Below are 15,856 nucleotides of genomic sequence, written 5' to 3' on the forward strand. Positions count from 1 at the left end.
TTATAGATACATCCATTTTTGTGACAAGTAATTCCAAATGGAGGGAGTATGTTTCAGACTAGAGTTCATGCATGAGTTTTAACTGGAACAAACGAATCAAGCACGAATCATGCATAAGTTCTCTGTAAACTAATATAAAAGCGTTTAGATAACTAAAATAGTGATCTAAATGCTTTTATATTAGTTTACGGAGGGAGTTTACGGAGGGATACTTAGAAACTGAGTCCAACACAAACTTCGCATGTCCAAGCTTAAGATAGTTGGCCAAGAAGAACACACACACGCGGTTGGAATTGGAGCTGCCACAGAATCAAGCTTGAACGGGGTTAATAATGTCGTGGGCGGTGACAGGGGCGAAGAGCATGTGGGCGTGCGGGGTGAGGTCCTTGTGCGCCTCCTTGATGGTGCCCTCGGCGACGCCGGTGGCGACGGACACGTCCTTGACGGAGTTGGTGGCGCCGGCGCGCTGCACGACCATGTAGATGACGGCGGCGGCGATGGACTCGGGGTTGCGGCGGACGTCGAGGCGCTCCTCGAGCCTGCGCACGGCCTCCTGCGCGTCGCGCACCTCCTGGTTGCCCAGCCCGAGCCGCGAGCAGAAGCGGCGCAGGTAGTCGGAGGCGCTCACCACGCCGATGTCCATCACCTGGCCGTCCTCCTCGCCGAGCAGCTTCTTGATGTGCGTCGACATCTTGCCGATGTCCTTCTTGGCGGCCGGCCCCGCGGCCGTGACGGAGGCGAGCTCCTTGTAGGTGCGCGGCATGCCGAGGTTGCGGCAGGCGATGTAGAGGCAGGCGGCGTAGACCGAGTCGCGGTTCCGGCCGCGCGGGACGCCCTTGGCCTCGTCCAGCTTCTTGAACGTCTCCTTGGCGTGGTCCCGGATGGTGGCGACGAGGCCGAGCCGGTCGGCCATGTCCCCGATGCCGCGGAAGCCGTCGACGAGGGTCACCGCGCCGGCGCCGTCGCCGGGCACGGACGTCCGCGGCAGGGCGTTGGCCTCGCCGGAGGACTTGCCGGGCTTCTTGTCGTAGGCGATGACGGTGGAGAGCTTGGTGTTGAGGAAGGGGTCCCCGGAGGCGCCGACGCGGCTGGGGTCGCGGTCCTCGCCGCCGCCGTCGGCGGCGAAGCTGCGCCACTCGGAGCCCTCGTCGATGTAGTGCGCGTCGAGGACGAGCGCGCACTCGGTGCAGATGGTGTCGCCGGTGCCGTGGTCCAGCACCACCTCCGTCGCGCGGCGGCAGTCCGGGCAGTAGACGCGCTCGTCGGCGCCGGTGGGCATCGTGGCGCGAGAAACTCTCGGGGCTTGGTTGCGGCGGCGGCGGCGGCGGCGGCTCGGGGAAAGTGCTGGGGGAAAGGGTTTGGGAAGCTGGGGCGGCTGGTATTTAAAGGCTGATAGGTCGGTGCGGGCAGTGGGCGTGCGCGCCACGGACCCGGAAGCGACTTCGACTCGTTTTGTGCACGGACGCGGCACGCTTTAAATTCACCGTATGATTTTTTTTTCAAGGAAAAACGCTTGGGAACCCTAATTGATCGTTGATGCGCATTGGCTGCCTCAGCAATCGTCCGATTAGAGCGTAGTACATTTTAAAGCCAATAATCGATTATGTCATGCCATCTACAGACAACGCAGTACATTTTAATTGTGTATTATTTTAAAAATAAATTTGTCTATACAACATCTAGATGTGAGATATTATCTCACATCTAAGTCATCACATCAGAGATCCTGTTGAACTACAGCTCCTACCACGACAACCAGCTGACATTACTGGAACAGAAGACGGTTAAGAACAAGAAAACCGTTTAGATTAGACAATATGTTTGAATTTTTTTGAACCTTTTTTTACAGACAGTGATCTTTTTTCTGAAATGTCAAATATTTTTTTAAACAAAAACATGTTTAAATTTTCTATAAAGTACTTTTCAAATGTGAATAAAATTTATAATTTCGATTTTAATTAAAAAAAGAACAAAAATTGGTATTCTAAACAATTTCTTCTCGAACAAAATATGAAAACATAGGCAATTTTTGAAAATCTTTGAACAATTAAGAGAGTGTGGGCACTTTTGAAAATTCCAAACATTTTCTGGAAAACATGAATAAATTTATTATTTTTTATGTTAATTAAAAATCAATAATTTTTTTGTACCATTTCAAAAATGTTTCAAGCATTTCAAACAAAACATTTTGATGTTTCAAAAAAATGTATTATACAGTGGAAAAAAATCCTAACATACAAAGAAATGTTCGTGACAATTTTGTAAAAGAAACTTCACGCATTTCAAAAAATGATCAGTAGGAATTTGAAAAATGATTACATTCTATAAAAAAATGAATGGGCATGTATTTGAAAAATATTCAGGATGTATTTAACAAACATGTTCAAAGTGTGTTAGAAAATGTTCCCGTGTATATAGAAAAATATACAATTGCATTACAAAAGTGGTTATGTATTTGTAAAAAAAACATACAACTATATAGGGGTACTAGGTTGGGAACGAGTGAGTTGCGTGCCAAGGGTGGACATACAACTATGTAGGGTATGAGTTGCATGTTTGCCTTGGACATGCCGCTGGGTTGGGTGGGTTTACATGTTGGGGTTGGACATGAAACTAGATAGGGGTCGAGGCAAGTTGCGTGTTGAAAAACAAGGAATAAGCCTAGTTCCGAGTCAAAGGGTGGGCTTGCAACTAGAAGAACTACGAGCTGAGTTGCGTATTGATGATGGACTTACAATTGGGACACTACAAACTATGATACCAGTTGCGAGTCAAGGGTCGACTTGCAACTAGGATAAAACAAACTACGGTTTCAATTATGAGTCATTGATGGACTTGCACATAGGATGAAAGACAAAAACATAGGCTCAGTTGTGAGTCAAGGGTGGGCTTGCAACTGGGATAAAACAAACTACGTGCCTAGTTGCGAGTCGAGAGTGGACTTGTAACTGTGACAAGTATGTAAAATAATGATAAAAGTTGCGAGTTGAGAGTGGACTTGCAAATGAGATAAAAAACAAGACACACACTGGTTGCGAGTCGAGGGTGGACTTGTAACTGGGACAACAAGAAATTATGGGCCCAGTTGCGAGTCGAGGATGGACTTGCAACTGGGACAATAACAAACTATGATCCCAATTGCGAGTCGGTGATGGACCTGCAATTAAGATAACTATGAAGCAATGAGCCCAGTTGCGAGTCAAGGATCGACATGCAATTGGGATGAAACAAACTAGGGATCGCCTGGAACTCATTCGACTGAGAAATAGATTGGTCTCAGTCGAATGACGTGGTGATGACGTCGTGTGCTATTTGTCTCAGCCCGATCATCTGGCAGGCCCGAGCCAGCCTCCTTTCTCTCCCGCACAAAGCCCAATTGGGCCGAATCCAATCCCAGGCCCTTTGTTCTGTTGTTATTTGTGGGCCTTTTGGCTTGTTTGTTTTGATTGTTCTTTTTGGGCCTTTTTGACTAAAAGGTTGTTCTTGCTTTACAAAAAAATAGAAAAAGACAAAATAAAGCCCTTGCCCAGCTGTACAAGATCAAAAAAGCTGCGTTGCTTTTTGTTCCTCCCTGTTCCTCTCCTGATCGCAGCACATGTCCCAGCCCCCAACCACCCCCACTCCTCCTCCTTCCTCCTCCAGCCCCAGCCGCCAGGGCACAAACCTTTCCCCTCAAAAATGGCAATGTGAGCAGAGGAAGGAAGCTGATATGGTCGAAGAAGGCAAGGAGAAGCAAGGAGCAGAGAGAGAAGACAAGAAAAACATGGATGCAGGCAAGGAGAAGCAAGGAGCAGGAACAGATCAGAGGGCACAAATCACTCACCAGGGTATGCATGCTTCTCCCCTCTCCAGATCTAGGATTCTTGTCTCTCCTTGCCCAGATCATGCATTCTTGTCTCTGTTCTTGTACTATCTTGCCCTTTTATTCTTCAGAATTCTATTGTGAAAACACAAAAAGGCAAAAAAGAAAGTCAATAATAAACATACAGAACAACCCCCATAGGAGCAAATTCGTAAAAAACATGGAGCTTTCTTCCTAGGTGATGCATCCTTCATATACCTGACAAAGAAACTCTTGACATTGATTGCAGCTGTTCTTGATCCGTATGGAGCTACTATGTTTGGTTCTCAGGTTAGTGACTACAAAAAAAAGCAAATGAAATTTAAATGAACTTCTGAATCTTGCTTGAACTATTCTGGTTATTTGGTTACGAAAATTTCATGTCTGATCTTTTGTACTATTATGGGGAAACACATAAAAACACAGGGGGGGCAAAATAGCCAACAGCAACAGTGGCTGAATTCTGATGCTTGGAACCAAGGGATGCAACATACACACCCCTGGATGCAAAATCAGAGGCTTCCACATGCTTCTATTAACAGAACACAAAGGAATGCCCTGAATATTCCAGTGAGTGCAATTATGTATGGTATCTTCAATAGTCAAGGCAATACACAGGTATTTCTGTGCTCTTTGAAAAAATTGCTTTTCAAATTGTCAGTAGACATTTCTGTTAATGTTAAAACTTCTTTGTGCAGGCAAACTTGCATGTGAACCTGGGTGCACATACTTCAGTGGGTGAGTACAACCAAGTGTCTGCTGTGCTCCAACCCCCTGTAAGTGTTTACAGTCTAGAGAAAATGGGATAAAAAAAGAAAATCTACTATGATTGTTTTACAAGAAATAATGATGCAGGCAAACAAGGTCGCTTATGAAGCCCCTATGTCATACATGCAACTCCTACTTGCTGCTGAAGAAGAGGTTCTCTACTAACATACTCGTGTTTGCTTGACGTACATAAAAATTGTACTAACTTACGAAAATAAACCCACAAACATAAAAAACATCAAACAAAAACGAAACTAACTAGTGTTGTCTTACTTTTCAGGGTGCTAGAAATGCATCATCTCAATCACAAGAAGATCGCCTTGTTCGTACTGAGGTATGTTTTTTCCTACTTAAACTTGTGTCTATGTCCCCTAAACAAAAATTGTTTGACTGCTGTGTATAACTATAAAAAAAACTCTCTACAGAATGATATGTACATGATAACTGGGCGATACAGTGTATCTTCAGAAGATCCATTCCAAGCACATGCTGGCAGTGGAGCTCAGCATACATCTGAAGTCGATGACCAGCATGATATAGATCTTGAACCTTTTGTTGACAATCGATTTTCAGAAAGCTTGAATGATTTGAACTAGGACAATGAAATGCAGACAGAAGCAGGAGGAAACAAAAACGTCTCTATGGTGTCAAATGAGATTGCTTCTGACAATGATTCTGATTCCGAGGATGATCTTTCTTCGTCGTTGTTGCAAAATGCCTATGAAATTGCTGTTACAACTGTTGGAGAACAAGAGAATAGTGGTACAGCTGGTGAAGTTCAAAAATTAACACAGGAAGACATACTGATATTCCTTGAAAATGACAGTATAGAAGCCGCTCAAAGTGCTAGCCAAGAAGTGTGCAGCCATCACGTACCTCATGTGGACATGTTCTTTGATACGGATGATGCAGCTTACAACTTTTACAATGAGTATGCCTCAATTGCTGGTTTTTCTGTGATTAAAGCATCTCACTATTGTGGCAAGAAACAAGGAGGCAGTGCAGCAACTCGGGTAACTTTCAAGTGCAATCGGTCAGGAAGAGTAATTGATGAAGAAGAACAAGAGAATAGGAAGAAGAAACGACGTGACACAAGGCAACAGAAGACAGGACAAGAGCCCTATCGCAACGCAAGGAAGAAAAAAGCAAACACCATTGCACTAACAGGATGTAAAGCTCAGCTTATTGTCACCAAGAAGGATGAGAAGTGGGTGATAACAACCATAAACCTAGAGCACAACCATGATTTGAGTCCTCACACAGAAGTGAAATACCTTCATTCTCATAACTACATGACAGACGAGGAGAAGCTCCTAATCCGAACTTTCAATGCTGTGAAGCTACAAATAAGACAAATAATAGCAATCCTAAGTTACTTGAGAGGCGGGAACACTCCTTACACCAAAAAGCATGTAAGCAATGTTAGAACAGCCATTGGCAAAGAGAGCAATCAAAATGATATGATGCAGGTGCTCACATATTTCAGGAAGATACAAGCTGAAGATCCACAGTTTTACTATGCATTCAAAACAACTAAAGTCTCTGATGACGCAAGTAAAGTTTTGTGCATTTTCTGGGCTGACGGATATTCTAGGAAAATGTATGAGCTGTATGGAGACTGCCTCAGCTTCGACACAACATTCAAGACAAACAGATACAACCTCCCGTTTGCTCCCTTTGTTGGTGTCACGGGACATGGCCAGAACTGTTTGTTTGCTTGCTCTATCATAGAGAATGAAACAGCTGACACCTTTCAATGGTTGTTTGAGACATTCTTGCATTGCATGGGTGGGAAATCTCCGTCCACAATCATAACAGACGAGGATGCTGGGATGAAGACAGCTATTCCTTTAGTTTTCCCGCATATCTGCCACAGGCGTTGTTTGTTTCATATTAAAAAGAAGGCTGAGGAAAAATGTACTAGGACTTTTGCAGCACATAAGACACTACATGATGATTTCAGTGACATCATTCACAACTCTCTGACAATGGCTGAGTTTGAGCAATTGTGGACAGAAATGGTGGAGAAATACAACATTGGGCATGTGAAGTATTTTCAAATCATGTGGAAGAAAAGGAAAAGGTTTGTCCCTCTGTATTTCAAGACGGACTTCTTCCCCTTCATTCACTCTACTGCGCGTAGTGAAGGCACCAATGCCATTTTCAAGGACAACATCACGTCAACTCACAATGTGATCAGCTTCCTCCAAGAGTACCAGAAGATTTCAGAGACCATACAAGATAAGGAGAGGCAGCAAGACTCTATCACAAGAACAACTTCGCCGACATTCTGGGTACGAAGTGAGCTTGAGATACAAGCTGCAAAAATGTACAACAGAAAGATATTTTACAGATTCCAAAAACAGATAAAGTTTGTGCTGAATTTGCATGTTGAAGAGGTTGAGAGAAATGTGAAGTATGAAGTCTACAAGACACCAATGCTAGCTGAAAAAGATTTCAGAATGCGAAGATTTGTTGTGATTGTCAACTTGCAGCAACAGTTTTTCAGTTGTATCTATGGGAAATTTCAGAAAGATGGCATTGTGTGTTGCCATGTCTTGAGGGTCCTTTCTCATCTCAACATGTCTGTGCTGCCAGAAAAGTATTACATAGACAGGTGGAGGCCAAAAAATACAAAGGACATACGGGACATCTGTTTCAATGTTCCTTTGGAACTAACTGCTGGAAGTCAACACTTAAGGTATACCCTGCTATCCAACAGGCTCAATGAGATGGCTTCGGACGGTGCATCAACAAACAAAAAATATCTGTATGTTGTAGCAGAATTTGAAAGGGTGCAACAAAAGTTGGATGAGATGACTAAAGAGGATGAACTTGGAGAAGCGCAACAAGCAAATGTTGACAAGGACACAATAGAAACTGATGCAGTACCGCATCCTGATGGCTATGGAGACAAACTTCAAGATCCTGATGTTGCAGTATCAAAAGGGCGTCCACAAAAAGGTCGTTACAAAACTTTCATGGAAAGTTTAGCATCTAAACAGAAAGTCACGTGCAGTCGGTGTGGGATGCCTGGTCATTATAAAAGTTCTTGTACTGCAAGTACTGAAGATGTCAACTCGGCTCAGAAAGAAAAAGACAGCCGCAAACAAGCCTCAGGTTTTTTTCATAAAAAAACTTTCTCTCTTTTTGGTGTTACCTGGTTTTTACTGCATTACAAAAAAATGTTTATGGCCTATAAAATTTTGCAGCCTCATCTAGGACATCTACAGGCAAGCAACCAGCTGGTGGAAACCCGAGGAAGAGGGCAAGAAAATAAAAATAAAAATTTGGGTGCTGGAAGTTCAAGAAGGCAAAAAATATGCAAGTGATGACTGAAATAAATGTAAATTGGCTAAAGTTTGGGTCGTTTGTTGTCTTACTGAACAAAAAGCAAGAAGGAACTATGAATGTTCATGGATGATATCGCTTTTTCTATTGTTTAAATTTGAGTACTGGTAGACAAAAACAAGCAAACAAAAATTGCTTTCCTGTTGGGGTAGGAACATTGACCTTAACACAGTATGTCCCTTGGAAAATTTCCATCCACTTTTTCACTTGTGCTGTAGATTCCGTGCGCAAAAAGAATTTTGAAATCCTGCACCAAAGAAATGATGGGGGAAAATGATAGAAAACAAATGAACAAGGTCAAAAAATAATGTACACGTGCCGCAACAGAATACATAAAAAATGTTAGAAAAAGAGGGATACTGAAAATAATCAAACATAAAAACAAATAAAAAAAGAAAAAGAACACTGTAAGAACTGATGTTTTCGATATTGATCTGAAAACAAAATGACACAATCCGAATTGTTTTCCGGTTAATGACCAGTTTCTACGACACTGCTATACAACTTGTATTCGCTTTCAAAAAAAGAAAATCATATTGTTCCTCCATGTACACGGGATGTTGTGTGATGTTGTTAAACTTTTGTGATTGTTTTTTATCATCTTGCTGAAAGCCCTTCTTGTAGTATTCCTCCATGCATTACAAACAAATGTTATAGTTGATTGGCTGCTTGACCTTCTGAAGAAGTACAAAAAAACTAGTTAGTAATCTCAAAAATCGCAGACAATCACAAAAACAAACTTTGTTACAGTGGCAAACACAAAAAAAAATACATAAAAAATGGGAAGACAGAAGAAAAAGATAAACAATTTTGTATCATAAGTCATTTGCTAAAAAAAGAAAAAAGAAGAACAAGTATGCTTGAATGGAAGAAGTAAAAACATACCAATTTACCATGCAAAGTTCTTGACTAGTGCTTTGCCTTTATCCTCTGTGTTGTGAATACTAAACAGAATGTCAACAGCAAATCTAACCCTTGCATCTGCTACGTCGTTCATCGTGAACTGTCGCTGCAGAGGATTTCGTGAAGCCCAAGTTTGCATCCACTTAAGAGCAAAAATCCCACATGCATCGCTGTGTTTTTTGCATAAAATTTAACAACAAAAGAATTAAAAAAAATAAAAACAGTAGTTGTGAATTTATGTTTACACGAATTAGCTAGTTTTTACCTTCCTATTTGCTTTGGCATGTTTGGGTACTCTACACCAAACTTTCTGAAACCCATCCCTCTCAGATTAGATTCTTCCCATGTTTTTATGAAATTATTTATCTAATGACAAAAAGAAAAACAAATACAATTATGATTAGCAACACAACAAAAATGGAAACGGGTGTGGGTATTAGCAGCTTAATTTGACAAGTAATAAAAAGAAAAAGATTAGGAAAAGTGTTTTAACCATCAAATCTCTGATCCCGATATGGAATGGTGTGTTCCCTTCATAATATGAATCTAGGAAGACAAATTTTCTTGCTATAATGTCGACAACAAACAAAAACCAATGCTCACCATGAACTGACAGAAAGAACATCTGCATTTTTTGTATACAGAATTAGGTTGCAAAAAAATTGATTGCAAAAAAAATCAACAATACTAAAAAAGAAAACAAGAAAAATTAAAAATATAGTCTCGTGCAATCAACCGTACACGTTCATTTTCGTGTAGAGGCAATGCTTTCCCAGCTCTATTGAAGCTTCTAAGTGCTTTTCTCCTCATTTCCCTCCTTCCTTCTTCAGAGGACCAACTCCCAAGAAAATAATCCTGGTTTTGTGGAAGAACAAAATTTAATTGTTGAGCTTCCACCCAAGAAGTCCAGTAAAGTTCTGTACAAAAAAAATCCTCAGTAGAAAAATGTTGAGCTGTGCTTGAAAATGAAATTTATTTGTACTTACACCTAGTGTAGTGAAGAAGTAGTGTATTTTTGACCTCCTTGGATGATTTTCTCGAAACAGGATCCGACAAAAAACTTTGAAAACATAAGCTTCCACATGACCAGCCGCATCAAATGAATCACCGAGTTGTCCAAGGAAAAGGGTGGTTTTATCAATCAAGACAACAACTTGGCTGCAGGTGGTTTAACAACCAGTATTGTTAGTGAAGGCAACAAAAAATCAGAAACCATAAAAATCACGGCCAAAAAAAAGAATCTTAGTTCAGAAAAAAAAACCTTCTGTGAGGTTCAACTTTGCTAAGTGCCACTATTCCCTTGTGTAGTTCTATCTCATGTGGCTGAAGAGGTCCTCTCTCATTGTGATCATATGGAGAGCAGAGAACCTTGCTTGGGTGTATTATCCTTTTTGGAGGCAAATTCTCGTTATCCCTTGATGAAGAGCCTAAATAAAGCTTTGTGTTGTATAAGTTGTCTGCCGTGTTTACCATACTAGAGCATGAACCATTGAATGATCTCTCCCCCAAAACTTGAACATCCGGAGACACCTACAAAAAATCATGCACACACAATTTATTGTTAGAATGTATGACAGGAAAAAAATAGAGATGATGCTACACAAAAGAAAGGGGTCAAGAGAGCTCCATGAAAAAGGAAAAAATTGGTCATCAAATTTTCATGAAGGTAGTCACTTACAAGGATTGGTTTCTCTTTAGTGCCTTTTTGATCATCATCTTCAACATAATCATCTAAAAAAAGCCTCTTGCCAAAAATTGATGTTGCTGAATATCTCTGCAAAGCCACAAATAATGTTGAAAGGGACATGTTCACCAACCAATCAAAAAAATGAAGCACAAATTTTGAGATCAATTTTTTTGAAAAAAACAAGTTTGTAAAAAAAACAGGTAGAATTTTGATGATACCTTCCTGTGCTTGTGTATAGGACTTTCAGTGTTCTCACTGTCCCATTTGCCCATCGGGGAGTAGCATGTTGTTGCTCTGACCCAAGAGTGTGACATGCGTGCAACAGGGGATGTCTGAATGAAAGTTTTGTTGTGTATGCAAAAGAAAACATAAAAAACTGGGGTGTTTAGAAAAGCATAAAAAGCAAAGAAAACAAAAACAATATTTTTTTGGGAAAAAAAAAGACATACCAAGTCGAGGATGCCATCCTTTTCTATGAACTAGGGAAGAAAGTCTCTGTACTTGCAAATGGCTGTGGACACAGGCTGTCTCTGGGCACAGTGTATGGACGAATCTCCCTGCACTTCTTGCTCATCCTATGAAAACACGAAGAAAAAAAGATGAATACCAAAACAGTAGGAGATTTACTACAACAAATTTGGTTTGAATTTGTAGTGTGTACTTGGCAAAAAGATGGTACCTGCAAGGTGTGTCCTTCGATGACATCCTTGCTTCCATTCCATGTATATTTCTTCTTTGCTTCCTACAAATGTTGAAATATAAGTGGGTGAATTTTGTAGCACGGCAAAATGGTGTGTATGCAAAAAAGAAAAAAATGACAACTCAAACACAAAAAAAGGACTAGGTGCGGAGAAACCAATTACCTCTATTTGAGCATTATATTCTTCCGAGTTCATCTGTAATGGGCGCCACAATTCTGGCTCTGTTATTTGATTGCCACAATCATCATGGTCTGGAAGTAACCTGCAGCTAGGTGTCATATCGTCTGCAAAGAAGTACTTTTGCCTTGCAGTGTCTAATGGGTGCAATGTGTCTTGGAACTCTTTAATGTGTTGTTGCTTATCATCTATCCCATCGTCAGGAAAAGAGAAAAAAAATACACAAAAATAATGAGAAGAGAATTGATGCCAGCACAAAATAAAGAGACAAAATCATGACTGCTCAAAAAAAAAGTGTAGGCAGTACCGTTTGATGGTGCTATATTGATATCTATATCAAGTTCAACACGCTTATTGTAATCCCTGACATCCATAGTATTTCCATCTGGAAAAAATAAATTAACAAAATAAGTAAATGAAAAAACAAGGCAATCAGAAAATCTTTGTCGAAAAATGATGTGCTGATGAGTAATTTTGTCACGAGGCTGAATGTGTGAAAGTTTTCCCCTCGAGTAAAACCTTTGTCATTGTTGGTTTGAAGGTGCATGCATTCAGGTACAATTGCTTGCTTCTCTTTTCGTTGGTCAACGGGACTGGTATCTACACAATGCTATGGTTGTGGAAGAAACAAAAGGTTCAGTCGTGGGTGTATATAAAAAGCACAACCTAGATCAAAAGTATTATAAAAAAGCACAAATGGGACAGTAAGACAGAACTTCAAAATGAATTCCTCAGGCGGTGTACCTGTGTTTTATTGTTGTTAACAGTGTTATGTTGAAACCCTGCAAATGCTGTGTGTACATCTCTGCTAGATACTTCCTTTGAATTGATTACTTGTTCTGTGCTCATCACTGCTTTTGCCAATCTGGCTGACAACAGCATGTAGTTCAGGCTAGAGCTTTTCTCTGGTGCTTCTATTTCAATAGGACAATCGTTGACATTGCGCTCGAGGATATTACTATGTACATACATCATATTTGTGTCTTGGTTGTGTTTAACACGGTCAACCTTGTTTGTGCTTTCTCCCTGCCCCAAAACAAAAAAAAGATATGGTTGTTGTCAGGGTTATATGCAGAAGGCTAAAAAGAGAAAAATGTAAGACAAAATGTTAGAAAATAAAAATGTGTTCTACTGCTCTTCCTGTATGTGTACATCCTTTACCATTTCCATAATTTGCTTCCTGGCGAATTAGTTTACAAACTTGCATGATAAATGACAAAAAAGTAGGAAAATAATAAGAATGTTAGATGTTTGTTCTTTATTTGAAACTAACCATTTCAACTTGATCTTTGTGCTCATTTGTAGGAGCATTCCATATTACTGGATGCAAATCAGCTTTCGCTCCTTCTCTGTCAACTTCAAGAGTGCTTTGCTGGGGCTGTGGTCATGGTCATTTGGTGCAGAAAAAATGAACCAAAAATCAAACACACAAAAAACAAAAAAAAATTAAAAAAAGACTAAATACAAAGCCAAAAGTACCTTTATTTTATCTTGCAATGATATGTCCTTGGTTGTTGAAGATATTGACTGCTGTGTACTAGTCTTCACTCTCCTCTTCCTGCCTCTTTGATCTGCCAGAAATATAGTGGGGGTCTTAATACAGAAAAACACAGCATGAGTAAAAAAAAGAAGAAAAACGGTGTAATAACACACCACTGCCCATTTTCAATCCCATTAGAATCAACTCTAATAGTACTGCCAGACCCATTATCTTTGTCAGTTGGCATGTATAAATGGTCGGGTGACTCTAACTTCTCTGTATGTTGAGAGCCATTACAAGAAGAGACAATGTTCAAAGTATCAAGCAGCACTTGTTTTGCTATCAGGCATGTGGTCAGGTTTTGATTCTTTACGCGCTCCTGGAAATTGAGGAATATATCTTCTTTGATCTAACAAGCAGAAAAAAAAATCCACAAAAAAATCAAAAAAATATAGGAAAAAAAGGAAACCAAAATAACTAAAAAGCACTGTTGAAGGTGCTGTCTCAATCAATCCTGATGCACTTTACCTTTTCTAAAAAAGAGTTGCCTAACACCCTTTGTATAGCTTTTCTTATGTTTGAGTTCTTGGCGGTGCTTGCCCATGCACCGTCAGTTTCTACGTAGCAAGTTTCTGCCTCATTTTTGATTTGCCAAAAAAATGGGAAAATCATAAACAAACATAATAGGAGTAGATGTGAGCAACAAAAAGATACACATAAAACAGAGAATACAACAATAGCAAAACAAAATATGATATTTACTTGAAGAGCTCCGTAGAGTCCATCTTTCCCGAGGAGCATATCGCTGAAATGTTTAATGGTTTGTCCTTTCCAAAAACAAATTCTAGGTAGTGCTGGAGGTATTGTTATTGATCCAAAATTGTTAAAGTCTAGGCACCGAACCTGCAAAAAACACAACAAAAAAACAAAAAGAAACACTTCAGTATGTTTGATGAGAACAAAGTACTCCCAAAATTAAAAAAAGTAACCAAAAAAGTTTAATATGAACAAAAAAGAAGGAGCATACTGCTAGCTGATATATGCAGCCTCCCAAAGTCGTTGTTATCCATTTCTGCTTGAGCTTGTCTGTTTGGTACTTCTTGACATAAGACATATTCCATGTATGTACAAATGAGCACCAATCAAGATCTCTTGACTTTGACACATCCACGAGTGCTCCCATGTATTTTGTGCTTGGTTTTGTGTTGGATGTGGGACACAGGAAGGTTGCTAGTGCTACAGTCAAGAAGCAGCGAAGATAAACGTCGTCAGGCAGCTCTTCCTTCATAAGCTTGTTCCCGAAGAAACTTATGGATGGGAGATCTGTTAGCCCAAATAGTGATAGAAACTCTGCTTTCCTAGATTCCTCGTCTAGCACGCTGATCTTTGTTCCGCCTGCTGGTATACCAAGAATTAATGATACAGCTTCAGGGTTGAGAGGAATTGATTTCCCATCAAGTACAATTGATTCATCTTTTGTGGATATGTTGTCCGCGACCCACTGTGCGAATGGCCGTGGAACATAACAATCATCTAGCTCAAGTAAGTATCCAAAACCACCATTCCTCACAACCTCCATCCTATGATTGCTTTTACACACAACGTCAACAATCTTTGTGAAATATCCAATGCTAAATCTGCTGTATGCAGTTGCTCTTTCTTTGTTAATGTGCGGTTTGGCTTTTCCTTCCTTTGGCTTTCTCCTCTGGAAATGGAATAAATAGCAAGCGTTCAAGATTTGTTGTTTTTGTCTCACAAAATGTTAACAATGAAAAAAATTGAAAAGCACAAAGTTACCTTCTTATTTTTCTCTTTCAAAGCACTTCTCTCCTGCTTCCTCTCTTGTCTTTTTTGTAACTGTAGAAAATTAAAGTAAACTTTCTTTTAGACGATTGAACTTTTGAAAAACAACTCAAGTAAAGAAAAGAACACAAGCTTCTTCTAGTTCAAGACACATTACAAATGATCTTAAGCCATCGATCAACATGCCGTCTGATGCATCTGATTCTGTCGTATCAACTATACTTAGCTCGTCTTGTTCATCCACGCTATCATCCCCTGAAACATCCTTTTGACTGTTGTTGTTTGACTCCAAAGGCTCGGGAATTCTATCTTTGTTTAAAATCTCCTGTTTAAAAAGACACAAACAAAGAACTGAGTTAAAAAAAGTAATGGTGTTACTACTACTAGGAAAAGAAAAAAAGATCAAGTCATCTTCTCTAAGCATTTACTCATTAGTACGAAAAAACTCTGAACATAGACTGATGGTCAACTCTCTGATAAAAAAACGGATTACTCAAAATTACAGAAAAATCATGAATCAACCTATCTGAACACTGATTAATCCTCCTCGTTTGAGCTACATGTAGTGATTCTGTAGACAAAAACAGAGTTGGTCGACTGATCGTGCGCTTACAGTAGGGCAGGCAGGGCAGGCAAAAGCATTGGACATAAAGTAGCTTGAGAAAATAAAAAATAAAGAAAATGATCCTCTCTGAATACTAACTGGTGAGTCACACTCTCTCAAAATATAAAATGCATGCTCCCTGAATAGACTAGAAAAACTGAAAAACACATGATGTATTCTCTGGAAAAAAATACAGAGTCAACTTCTGAAAAAATTACAGAGCCAACTTCGGAAAAATTACACACTCAACAACTTCCCATGACATAAAACTCTGAAAATTGTTTCATACAAACAAAACAAATTGCGATATGCTAGTTGGAGGCAAACCATTCAATTCATGAATTGCATTCTACTGTATGAGCCTCCAATGATGAACACTGCTGCAACAACTTTCGAGTTGGATGACCACAAATACTAACTGATTTTCTACTGTATGAGTTGTTGTTGTTGACAAACATGTTGGCTCAAAGCTATATGATTAGTTTTTTGCATTTTCTACCATGGAGGCTTCAATGGCCAAGTTAAAACAGAACATATAAAC

The 15,856-nt window shown here is 40.0% G+C and overlaps 3 protein-coding genes and 3 long non-coding RNA genes across 7 annotated transcripts; 2 read left to right on the forward strand and 4 right to left on the reverse strand.

Annotated features, from left to right (window-relative positions):
* Window positions 1–202: 202 nt before the first annotated feature.
* Window positions 203–1,374, reverse strand: LOC123097429 (transcription initiation factor IIB-like). Its single transcript, XM_044519155.1, has one exon. It carries the CDS (start codon window positions 1,277–1,279, stop codon window positions 311–313), a length of 969 nt encoding a protein of 322 aa, XP_044375090.1. The 5' UTR covers window positions 1,280–1,374; the 3' UTR covers window positions 203–310.
* Window positions 1,375–3,607: 2,233 nt separating this feature from the next.
* Window positions 3,608–5,233, forward strand: LOC123097441 (uncharacterized). Its single transcript, XM_044519178.1, has 7 exons — window positions 3,608–3,827; window positions 4,092–4,132; window positions 4,268–4,459; window positions 4,540–4,617; window positions 4,697–4,762; window positions 4,890–4,943; window positions 5,035–5,233. The coding sequence occupies exons 1-7, from the start codon at window positions 3,710–3,712 to the stop codon at window positions 5,203–5,205; spliced, it is 720 nt and encodes a 239-aa protein (XP_044375113.1). The 5' UTR covers window positions 3,608–3,709; the 3' UTR covers window positions 5,206–5,233.
* Window positions 3,621–9,476, reverse strand: LOC123097445 (uncharacterized). Of its 2 annotated transcripts, XR_006447214.1 has the most exons (7): window positions 9,357–9,476; window positions 9,129–9,229; window positions 8,846–8,969; window positions 8,123–8,637; window positions 4,061–4,140; window positions 3,824–3,937; window positions 3,621–3,671 (listed from the first exon to the last, which is right to left on the reverse strand). It is a non-coding gene; the product is annotated as an uncharacterized lncRNA (long non-coding RNA). The 2 variants fall into 2 exon arrangements; XR_006447207.1 differs by lacking the exons at window positions 9,129–9,229; window positions 9,357–9,476 and having other exon boundaries at window positions 8,846–9,122.
* LOC123097434 (protein FAR1-RELATED SEQUENCE 5) lies at window positions 5,215–8,078 on the forward strand. The gene is made up of 2 exons (XM_044519167.1): window positions 5,215–7,729; window positions 7,822–8,078. Exons 1-2 carry the CDS (start codon window positions 5,215–5,217, stop codon window positions 7,887–7,889), a joined length of 2,583 nt encoding a protein of 860 aa, XP_044375102.1. The 3' UTR covers window positions 7,890–8,078.
* Window positions 9,477–9,646: 170 nt separating the features above from the next.
* On the reverse strand, window positions 9,647–10,393 carry LOC123097452 (uncharacterized). Its single transcript, XR_006447218.1, has 3 exons — window positions 10,125–10,393; window positions 9,850–10,021; window positions 9,647–9,718 (listed from the first exon to the last, which is right to left on the reverse strand). It is a non-coding gene; the product is annotated as an uncharacterized lncRNA (long non-coding RNA).
* Window positions 10,394–10,539: 146 nt separating this feature from the next.
* LOC123097456 (uncharacterized) lies at window positions 10,540–11,607 on the reverse strand. Its single transcript, XR_006447219.1, has 5 exons — window positions 11,414–11,607; window positions 11,230–11,292; window positions 11,000–11,125; window positions 10,769–10,882; window positions 10,540–10,637 (listed from the first exon to the last, which is right to left on the reverse strand). It is a non-coding gene; the product is annotated as an uncharacterized lncRNA (long non-coding RNA).
* Between the last annotated feature and the right edge of the window lie 4,249 nt (window positions 11,608–15,856).

Source organism: Triticum aestivum, chromosome 1B (genome assembly GCF_018294505.1).
Source record: "Triticum aestivum cultivar Chinese Spring chromosome 1B, IWGSC CS RefSeq v2.1, whole genome shotgun sequence".
Taxonomy (NCBI): Eukaryota; Viridiplantae; Streptophyta; class Magnoliopsida; order Poales; family Poaceae; genus Triticum; species Triticum aestivum.

Coding starts and splice junctions, on each gene's coding strand:
- LOC123097429 (XM_044519155.1), bottom strand. CDS start 1,279: ATGCCCACCGGCGCCGACGAGCGCGTCTACTGCCCGGACTGCCGCCGC.
- LOC123097441 (XM_044519178.1), top strand. CDS start 3,710: ATGGTCGAAGAAGGCAAGGAGAAGCAAGGAGCAGAGAGAGAAGACAAG. Junction 4,460..4,539: donor ATAGTCAAGGCAATACACAG/GTATTTCTGTGC, acceptor TTCTTTGTGCAG/GCAAACTTGCATGTGAACCT. Junction 4,618..4,696: donor CTGCTGTGCTCCAACCCCCT/GTAAGTGTTTAC, acceptor ATAATGATGCAG/GCAAACAAGGTCGCTTATGA.
- LOC123097434 (XM_044519167.1), top strand. CDS start 5,215: ATGCAGACAGAAGCAGGAGGAAACAAAAACGTCTCTATGGTGTCAAAT. Junction 7,730..7,821: donor CAGCCGCAAACAAGCCTCAG/GTTTTTTTCATA, acceptor AAAATTTTGCAG/CCTCATCTAGGACATCTACA.